This window comes from Fukomys damarensis, unplaced genomic scaffold (genome assembly GCF_012274545.1).
Source record: "Fukomys damarensis isolate Sample0158 unplaced genomic scaffold, DMR_v1.0_HiC HiC_scaffold_15, whole genome shotgun sequence".
NCBI classification, from domain to species: Eukaryota; Metazoa; Chordata; class Mammalia; order Rodentia; family Bathyergidae; genus Fukomys; species Fukomys damarensis.
This window is the reverse complement of record NW_022900927.1, coordinates 66782232-66791684: the sequence shown is the minus strand read 5'-3', so window position 1 is coordinate 66791684 and position 9453 is coordinate 66782232. Positions and strand designations below refer to the sequence as shown.

The following is a 9453-nucleotide window of genomic DNA, read 5'->3' as shown; positions in this document are numbered from 1 at the left end:
CCACTCTGTCCTCTGTCCACGCAGCAGCGTTCAGCTGTCCACTCTGTCCACGCAGCGGCGTTCAGCTGGCACCCACTCTGTGTCCACCCTGCTAAATGAGACCAGAGAAGTGCCTGCCCTCTGCAGTCCCTGGCCAGCCCGAGGCCCAGCACAGAAGAAGAGGGGTGAAATGCTGTGGATCGCAGGGGGCGTGAGGCCAGGTTGGACTGCTCACTGTGAGCCTCTCCTGTCCTCCGTGTGAAGAGCAGAGTCTCAGCTGTCTCTGCACCCTACCCTGCCCATGGCCACAGGAAGTTAGTTTGTCTCTGAGGACGGGCATGGAGGGCTCTTTAGTGGGTGGAAATCGCTCGTCCGAGGGTCCTGGAAACGCCAGTAGCCTCCCCACCCTCTCGCCCTCACCTCTGACCGTGGGCTGTGGGAACTAAGCCAGCCCTGGCGGAGCACTTCAATGTGGGTTTACGTGGACTTTGTCCCTGCGACCCTCAGACTGATGAAGAGTGTGCAAGCTGACTGGCGCATGACTGGTCCCTGCATTGTGGGAGGCTGAGGCAGGAGGAGTTTGGAGCATGCTGGAAACAGCAAGGCCCTGGGCTCCATGTCCAGGACACCAGGCTGGGGAGGGGAGAAGCTGGAAGCCAAAATGAAGCAAGAGAACACAGACGACGGCCACCCCGGGTGGCTCAGTGCCAGGCGACGCGTGTAGCTGGGGCAGATGGTGCCTGGCAGTGTGTGGCCGAGGCAGTGCCACAGCGCATGGCGTATGGACAGTGGTGCTGCGTGGAGTAGGGCGACGTGCTCTTACTGTGTGTGGAGCCAGGGTTGGTGCTGAGACCCGGCTCTGTTGTCCTCCACTGTGGCCAGACCCCTGCGGGCAGCCCTGGGACACCCTGGAGGGCCCAGTCTCTCTGCTGCCGTGGCTACTGGCCACGGGGTCCCCCCAACCTGTCACGTGGAGTGGCAAGGGCTCGGGAAGGTCTGGCCAGGCTGGCGGCATGCCCCTCAAGTCCCAGGAGCACTTCAGGGACCCTTAAGGGACCCGGGAGGGGCTCAGGCACAGCCCCAGGCCTGAGCACTGCCTCTGAGGCTGGGCTTGGGGCCCGGTTCCCAGGGAGAGGAGCTGTGGCCCGGTGTCAGTGGTGTCTGCTCCGTGCCCCAGGCTCCCTGGGCCCCATGCCTGCAGTGGGGCTCCCCAAGAGGCAGTTCTGGCCCTGTCCCCTGGCTGTGGCCCGTGACTTGCTGCCCACTCGGAGGGACAGAGCCTGGGGGGAGCGAGGTGTCAGACGATGCCCCTAGACGTCCCCACCACGCTGCCCTCCGCAGGGCTGTGGGGCTAGAAGCTACTGACCACTGTGTGCATCAGTGGCTTAGGCAAGGCTGATTCCTGCCCCCTGCACAGTGTGGAGTCCCCTCAAGGACCACAGCACTCATCACCCCTGCTGGCTCTCTGGGTGACATAGAGCACAGCTGCTGTCCACAGGCAGCAGCCGCACAGCCTCAGGGCCGCCGCCTTCTCTGGCTTGGGGTCGCTGCAGCCCATGGCTGTGTGTGGAAGCAGGCGTTTACTCCTCCAGGAGCTGATCCCACAGTGCCTGCCTGCTGTGCCTCCTTTGTGCTGCACCAGGACCTCTGGTTCCAGCTGCATGGGTACCACGCAGCTGAGGGATCTTCTGTGTGCCGAGATACTGAGGTTTTCTGGCCTCTCATTGCCGATGGACGTTCTGGAGGCTCCCAGTTTCTGCTCTTGTGGCCAGTACTGCCTCGGACTCAGACACAGATGTCTTGAGGACCTGATGCTCCCTCTGCAGTCAGGCCTCTGCCCTGAGCTGGCTTCCTGGCTGCTGCCTGGTCACCAGGCCCCACAGAAGGCCAGCGCGGGCCCCAGTGCTGTGCTGTGTTTGTACTTCACACAGTGTCACAGTCAGTGGCCAGGGGCAGGCAGCTGGATACCCTGCTGTGGACACCTCGGAGGTCATTCGGGGCAGAGTCAGAGGGTCGGTGCAGGGAGGCTCAGGCGCGGCCTCCACTCCCGAGGACCTCTCCAGGGGGCTCATGGTCACCTGCTGCATCCCTGGAACGCATGAACCTACGCCCTTCATAAACGGCCCCAGAGCCCTGCTGTGAGTCCTCCTCCAGAGACACAGCCGGAGGCAGCAGCTTGTCGACTGGATTGGGGAGTGGTCCCCTGAGGGCAGAAGCCGGAAGCTCCCACAGTCTGTCCAGCGGGCAGGTGGGGCCCCAGCCTGGGATCCAGCGGTGTCTGAGGATGGCAGGGTATGGGCTTGTGTGGGGCTCGGGTGGGAGTCTACACCGCCGGAGGTGGAGGCCATGAGCTAGGCCCAAGGGTGGGAAGGTGGGGCTCCAGGTTCCAGGAGGGGGAGAGGGAGGGAGGTGGCTCTGGTCCTCAGGGGCTGGATGGTGCAGCGCTGGCCACAGCGGGTGGGCACTGTCCCCTCCTCACCTGCTGATCCCAGAATTCCTCTCCCGGAGCTGAGGCCTGCCAGTGTCCTGGCCGTCTTCAGCGTGTGCAGTTGATACAAAATCAACCACCGCTCACATGGTCACTTCTGATGTGCTGTTGGTCACACTTGCCCATGCTGGTGCAGGGAGAGGCTCTCCTGGGGCTGTGCCAGCCAGGAGGAGGGCACACAGGCCCACCTTAGGCCCTACCCAAAATGTGTCAGGCGATTCTGAATTCTCTTGGGGTCTCCTTCAAACAAGGAGAATTCTGGGCAGCATTAGCTGGGGTACTGAGTTGCCGGTGTGGCTTCCCCAGAAGGGTTCCATGCAAGGCTTGTTCCTGAGGGAGTAATGCCGGTGAGAGCTGCGGCTGCTGAGAGGTGACCAGGGACAGCGGTGGTGCCTGGGACCACCACCCTGGAGGGGCTCGGTGTCCGTCTCTCGGGCACTCACAGCCCCACCAGGTTAGGCTGTCACGAGGCGGGCTGGCTCTCTGGCTTCTCGCTTGCCCTGTGGTTCCTCCCCCCCCCCCCCAGCCTCTTACCCTGTGATGCCACCCACCATGGATCCAGGACTTTTACATCTAAACAGAGTCAAGTGAACCTTTATAAAGTATGCAGTGTCCTGTGTTTTGTTGTAGCAACAGAGTGGACTGAGATGTTGGATAAAGTACTCTATTCACACAAAATATCCAGTTAGCACATGTTAACATGCAGCCAATGTTCAATTATAAAGGAGGTGTTTTGGTTCTCATCTCCCACTGACTTTGAACCCTGACGTGCAGCTCACGTTCACAGCACATCCCCGCCTGTGCTCGCCACACTTCACGTGTTCAACACCGGCTGTTTCTGCCTCCAACCCATACGGACACTTGGCATGAACCTGGCAGCTTATCCTGTGGTATAAAAGCCGCACCTCTCTTCCTCCAAATGATAGACCCGCTGGTGTGCTTAGGTTCCAATGAAACCCTTTTCCTGCCTACAGCCGGGGCCCCTCAGGCTGCTATTTTGTGTGAGGAGCCCCGGGTGTTCAGCAGTTCCTCCCGCACTGTTGACCTTTTTATACACACCACTTGTGCGAGCATTTGTCAGGAACAATTTCGGAATTACAGTAGCTGAGGCTGATGCTGGCCTTTGCCTCAGTGGCAAGGAACTAATTACGTGGAGAGAAACCAATTATGGGCTCGACCCCAGGAGCCGGAGTTAATCCGCGCTTGTCACAGGCTCTTGCCGAGCGAGCTGGGCTGTGGCAGGAGCGGCCAGAAGAACCAAGCTGGAGTCAGCCCCTGCACAGGGCCTGTGCTCAGTCCAGCTCCCGCCCCCATGGGTGTTTTATGATGTGAGGGATTTTGGAGTGAGCTGCGTGCAGTATGCTTTGCTGTGGGGACAGAACTGGGAGTCTTCTAAGCAGACGGCATGGTCTGGGAACGGCCTCATTGCTATGAAAACATGACTCAGGCTGAGCCGCCCGTCCCCCGATGGTCACTGTCGGCGGAGTCCTCAACATCGACTTGGCTTTTACTCAGCGATGCAGAGTTGTGTCCACTCATGTAGTCACTCAGGGCTATGTTTTCCTACTAAGAGGTTCAGAGGACTCAGCAGGAGGCTGTATTTGCTCAGTACTAGGTGTCTCATGGGCACTGCACCGGGGTGTCTCTAAGTCCTCGGGGAGGACAATAAGATGTACTCTAGCATTTAAACTAGAGCTGAGATGGCTCAGCCTGATGAGCACCACCTTGTTTCTTAGCGTGGGAGGAGATCCACAGCTGGCTCCACAGGCATCCCAGAGGTTCTCACAGGCACCCTCGGGTATTCCCAGAGGCGCTGCCACAGGTGTTTTTCCGCAGGTGTTCTCACGGGTGTCTCATAGAGAACGTCATAGGCCCTCTCGCAGGTGTTTCCACGGATACCCCACAGCTATTCCCACAGGTATCTGACAGGCACTTCCCCAGGTATCCCATGGGCACCCCCACAAGTTTCCCCAGGTGTATGAACAGGCGCTCCTACAGGAATTCCCACAGCTTTCCATTTCCGCAGGTATCCTCAGGTGCATGACTGGCAAGGGAAAACAGACAAATCAGGAGCATTTCTAAGGGAACCCCACCCGATGACTTTCCCTTTCGTACTCTTGAACCCCCATTAGCTGAAAGCCTGGCTGGGTGATGTCTTTGACTTGTGTACATTGCTACACTGAATAAAATGGGGTTCCACTAGGACTGAGGGGACACACGAATGCATACTGGATGTACAACTGTGTAGTTGGGAGCCTCAGGGGGCCCGGCACCATGGTGAGGCGCTGGTGGACGCAGGCAGGGACCTCCTGCTGGGGTGGCCCTATGCCCTGGAGGAGCCCCTCTTCCAGCTGAGTCCTGTCCCCATCTGGCTGAGAACAGCTGTGCTTGGGCTCCCTGGGGAGAGCTGGGCACAGTGTTCCAGGGTGTCTGCCTCAGTTTCCACTCTGTGGAGGGGGTTGACCAGGCTGAGCAGTGCCCTGTGCTGTGGCTGTCACCATGCTGTCCTGGTGGTGTGAGAAGTCTGTGGACCTTGTGCTGGCCGGGTGTCCCCAGGGAGTCCGGCTTCAGCTGCCCACTGATTCCAGGCCATCTCCTCCGTCTCCCTGGTGACTGTTGCTATGACTGTGTAGGGATCAGCGCTGCTGTCCTGCAGAAGGTGCTGTGCTGGCTGGGGTCCTCTGAACCTGCAATTTCCTGGGATGTCACCCGTGGTGCCTCCTCCGTGAGCCGTAAGTTGGGATGGCATCCCATCAACATTTCTGTCTGCCTCACCATCCCTTGGGATGCAGGTGGCTCTCTGGGGTGTGCCCAGGGGTGGGTATCAGGTGACCTCCATGACGGGCGTGGGCTCCCTTGTCCTCCACTCAGAGGGGCTTAGCCAGCTCCTGCCTGCTCCCCTGCCTTCCTGGCTGTGTCTGGTGGCAGTCGCATGCACCCGTCCACTGTGCCCCTGCCTCCCTCGCCCTGTCCTTCTTCCTCCCTTGCTGCCCCTTACCTGTCCCGGTCGCTGACGTCTCTGTCTGTGGGACACGGACCCAGTGCCGTGAGTCCTGTCAGAACAGGCACTGTGTGCTTTTCGGGGATGGACAGACGTTGCACCTGTCTCCCCCAACCAAGGACTTCCTGTTGGGGCAGTGGTGGGGGCCGGGATGGCGCCCCTTCCTGCTGGGTCCCAGCACCATGGGACATAGGTGCTCCTTGCAGGGTGCTCTGCCAGTTTCCCTCAGGCCTCTCTCGGCACTTTGATATTTGAGTCATTCCGTTTGGAGGCCATGACTTCTGATTCTCGCCGATTTCCTCTTTCCAGTTACTGAGGGTCCAGGCCTTCCAGGAGCCTCGTGAGTGCATTTGAGCCCTCGCCACCTCTGGTTCTTCCCGTGTCGAGGAGGGGTTCCTCTTACGGCAGCTCTGCACGGCCTTGGGTAGTCACGGTGCAAAGTCACAGGGAAACCGAGGCACAGAGTGGCCAGGCCCTTCCCTCCCTCATGCCGGTGCACAGGGACTGAGCTCTGTGGCTGGCTGGTGCACCTGCCAGAGATGGGCTTGTGGCGGCTGCCTCTGAGGCCCGATGGTTTGTGGATGATTTCAGGGTCTGGGAGGGAAGCAGCTGCCGTGGCCACTCAGGGTAGGCAAAGCCAGAGCTGTGGCATGAAGAGCCAGGGCACAGCCCGGATCAAGGCCTTGGAGCAGAGAAAGCCAGGTGCCACCATGTGACAGGTAGGGGCGGAGGCAGGTGGACCGCTTTGCACCACTGCCCTGGGAGATTGGGCCCTGTCTACCGAAGTCCACGGAGAAGACTGGTGTCTCCTGCCCTTTCACAGACACAGAAGCTGGGGCACAGGGTGGGAAGCCAGGGCCCTGGCCGTCACCCCAGACGCCTGTCCCAGCGAGGAAGGTGGGAGCTGGCGGGCAGCAGGCTGGCTGCGGAGGGTGGACCTGGCAGGTCTGCTCCCAGAGCCACTGCTTCTTGTTCTGGAAAACAGCCTACTCTCTCGGAAGGAAGTAGCATGACCCCTGCTGGGGTGTGGTTGCTGCCACTCTCGAGCACCCCAGGACCTGTCCCCCAACTCTCAGGCTGGGACCATCAGGCTGGGCAGGTGGGGTGCCAGTGAGGGTGGAGGGGCCCGCGAGGCCCAGCAGGCAGGAAGGCAGGTGCCCTGAACAGGCGATTCTGGTGTCAGTGAGACCCCAGAGGCCGCCAGGGTGGCCCAGCCCAGCGTCCCCAAAGCCCAGGGACAATCACGTCCCACTCACCTGGGGTCATTGCAGGGGTGACACGGAGAGGTTGCCCTCTACCACTTTCCTTCTATGGGGTGGACGCCATTCTGGGGTTCAGGTCTGTGGTGTGAGGCCCAGCTGATGGCCCTGGCAATGTCAGCTCCTCCTCTGGCCACCAGGAAAGGAGATTCTGAAGTGGGCCACAGACTGCCTTGAGGATGAGCCGCTAGGAGGAGGGTGTGGCATCTGGGCAGGGACGGCCGCCTTATGAGTGCAGAGGTGTGGGTGGGGGCCTCTCCTGGGGTGGCAGGGAACTCTCAGGCACAGAGCCGGCTGGATGCTGGTTTAGCCTCACCAGAGCCCAAGGTGGCAGAGGGGCTGGTGCAGTCTCTGGCCTGGCCAGGAGAGGGCACGCATGGCCTGCTTCTCCTCCTGGACCTTGCTGCTCCTTTCTCCTCCTGGAGCTGACTGAGCGCACAGGACTCTTGAGGGACTGGGTTTTGTTTCTCACAGATCTGGAGGCCTGGAAGAACCAGACTGTGCCTGGCACCCATCAAGGGCCTGGATGAGGAGCACTGCAGGACGAGGGTCGGGAGGGCTGGGTTCTCCATGGCAGCAGAGGAGGGGAGGAGCCGTCGCTCTCTCCCCAGACAGCAGCCTGGGCCCTCATCCTCCAGGACAGTGCCGTCCCAGACCCTGCCCTGCCAAGAGGACGTAGCTGGCACTGCCGGCCACCTCCTGGTGTGCCTGCTCCTGCTCCTGTCCCCATCCTCTTCCGCCTCCTGCTGTTCTTTATAAGGACCCCCCCAGCTCCCTGGGGACAGAACATGTGTGGCTCTGTTCGGGTGACAGCTGTTTCCATGCTGAGAAGCATCTTGCTCCTGTCGCTTATCCTCCACGTTGGACATCCCTGCTTTGGCCCATTTCTCAGCCTTGTCACTGGCAGGTGGCAGCCAGGATGGAGCCACCTGGGTCAGGACGCTGGGACCAGTTCTCTGGGCAGGTGTTGGCCACGGGGAAGGTCCCAGGACCACAGTGCTGTCTGCCAGCACAGTGGCCCTGTGAATGAAGAGGGAGCAGAGAGATCTGAGACAGGCAGCTTCTGGAGGAGCTGGTCCTGGGCAGGGACGTCGGACTGCCTCGCCCTCTCCTTGTGAGCACGCCTCCTGTCCCTGCCAGGGAGTTACAGGCTGCAGACCTGTGTGCACCAGACGGAGGACAGGGACTACACGACCCCACGCTGCAAGCTGCAGGGACTGTTTCAGGTAGTTCTGTCAGAGATGCCTCTCCTGCTTAGGGTGTGAGAGGCTACCTGTCCCCACAGCCAGGCCTGGATGGGGCCAGCAAGCGCCCTGCACCCACGCTGGGTGGGGAGTCTGCGCCTCCCTGGCTGCGGGCTGCGTCCCAGCTGGGCTCCTGATGCTGCCTCAGGGCCTCAAGCAGCTGTGTCCTCCGGGCTGGCTGAGTTCCATGGAAGCTCATTTGTGGAGTTTAAATTTCATACTAAAAATAAATAAATAAATTCCATACTGTTCGCGCACCATAGAATAGTGCCCTGATTTTCCCAGAGGTTTAAGGGTGTGAGCAGCCGTGAGGGCAGCTGTGGGGCACAGGCGCCTCTGGCAGCAGAGTGTGGGTCATGTGGAATTAACTCACAACCGCCAGGCCCAGCTCCGGGAAGAGTCAAAGACCCCAAGCTTCTTGCGCAGCCGCTCGGTGTGACCCCTGCTGTCCTCTGTGAGGTCTCAGGAGCCCCTGACACCACTGGGCCAAGCCTGATGCTCCGTGTCTGGCAGTTTCTGAGGTATAGGAGGGTGGTCATGCGCTCAGCACAGGTCCAGCTCTTTCCCTGCCAGTCTCTCTCTCTCTCTCTCTCTCTCTTCCCCCAGTCCCTCTCCCTCTCCCTCTCCCCTGCCCTCTCTCTCTCTCTCTCACTTTTTTGAGACAGGGTCTCCCTGTGTAGCCCAGGCTGGCCTTGAACTTGGAGTGACCCTCGGGCCTCAGCCGTCCAGATGCTGGGTTTACAGGAGTGAGCCACTGCGCCTGGCTTTTGTTTTCTCTTTAGCTGACCCTGGAGAAGGTGGTCCTCTGTTCTCAGGCTGTGACCCCCAAACTGCGTGTTTCCTGCCTAGGGTGGCGGCCAGGCCTGCTGTGGAGGGAGAGTGGAGCCTCACCCCTCTGCAGCCCCCAAGCTCCTGTACTGCCCTGCACCCCTGCTGCCTGCAGGCCTCCACCTGGGACCCAGAGCCTTTGCCTTCCCTTCCCTCGCTCCCGCAGTCCCTCCACTTGGTGGTTCATTTACTGCTCAATCTGTGATTAATTAAAACAATTTAAATCACTCCACTGCTGCTAAATTATTTCAGAGCCTCCTCTGAGCGCACATGGCTGCACTTGGGCTTGTCAGCCACCAGGGGGAGCCATGGCCCGATGAGCAGAGTACCTGTGCTGCGTGGCCTCTTGATGCTGCTAGAAATCCCAGATGATCCAGAATAGGAGATGCCAGGGCGGCCCATTCCCCAAGTCAGATCCCGCAGAGACTACCCTGGAGACTGGGTGGTCTGGTTTGCAGGAGGGGGACAGAGGCACAGTCCAGTCTGTGATGACCTCCCTGGGTGGGGAGGTTCGACATCTTTACTACAGGGGAGGGAGATGGCAGGAGGAACTAGCAAGGAATCCTGGGGAATCCTGGTCGGCTGGCTGTCAGAGCTGGAGCCTCCAGGACAGGCTTCTGTCCGTCTGCAGGGCTGCCAGTTCAGAGTCATCTG

The 9453-nt window shown here is 60.3% G+C and overlaps 1 protein-coding gene across 5 annotated transcripts in view; it reads left to right on the top strand.

Moving 5' to 3' along the window:
- Positions 1-8986, top strand: part of LOC104856498 — a 12991-nt gene extending 4005 nt beyond the window's left edge. The window contains exons 2-6 of one of the 5 annotated variants that reach the window (XR_778652.2): positions 5101-5199; positions 5778-5808; positions 6060-7953; positions 8354-8492; positions 8754-8986. Coding sequence is in view for 1 of the 5 variants with exons in the window: in XM_010615930.2 (XP_010614232.1) it covers positions 5101-5199; positions 5778-5808; positions 7868-7953; positions 8354-8492; positions 8754-8757 (359 nt within the window). In the remaining 4 variants the exon portion in view is untranslated. Of the gene's footprint in view, positions 1-5100; positions 5200-5777; positions 7954-8353; positions 8493-8753 lie in introns of all 5 variants that reach the window. The other 4 variants (XR_778653.2, XR_778654.1, XR_778655.1 and 1 more) reach the window with 4 other exon arrangements.
- Positions 8987-9453: the final 467 nt, after the last annotated feature.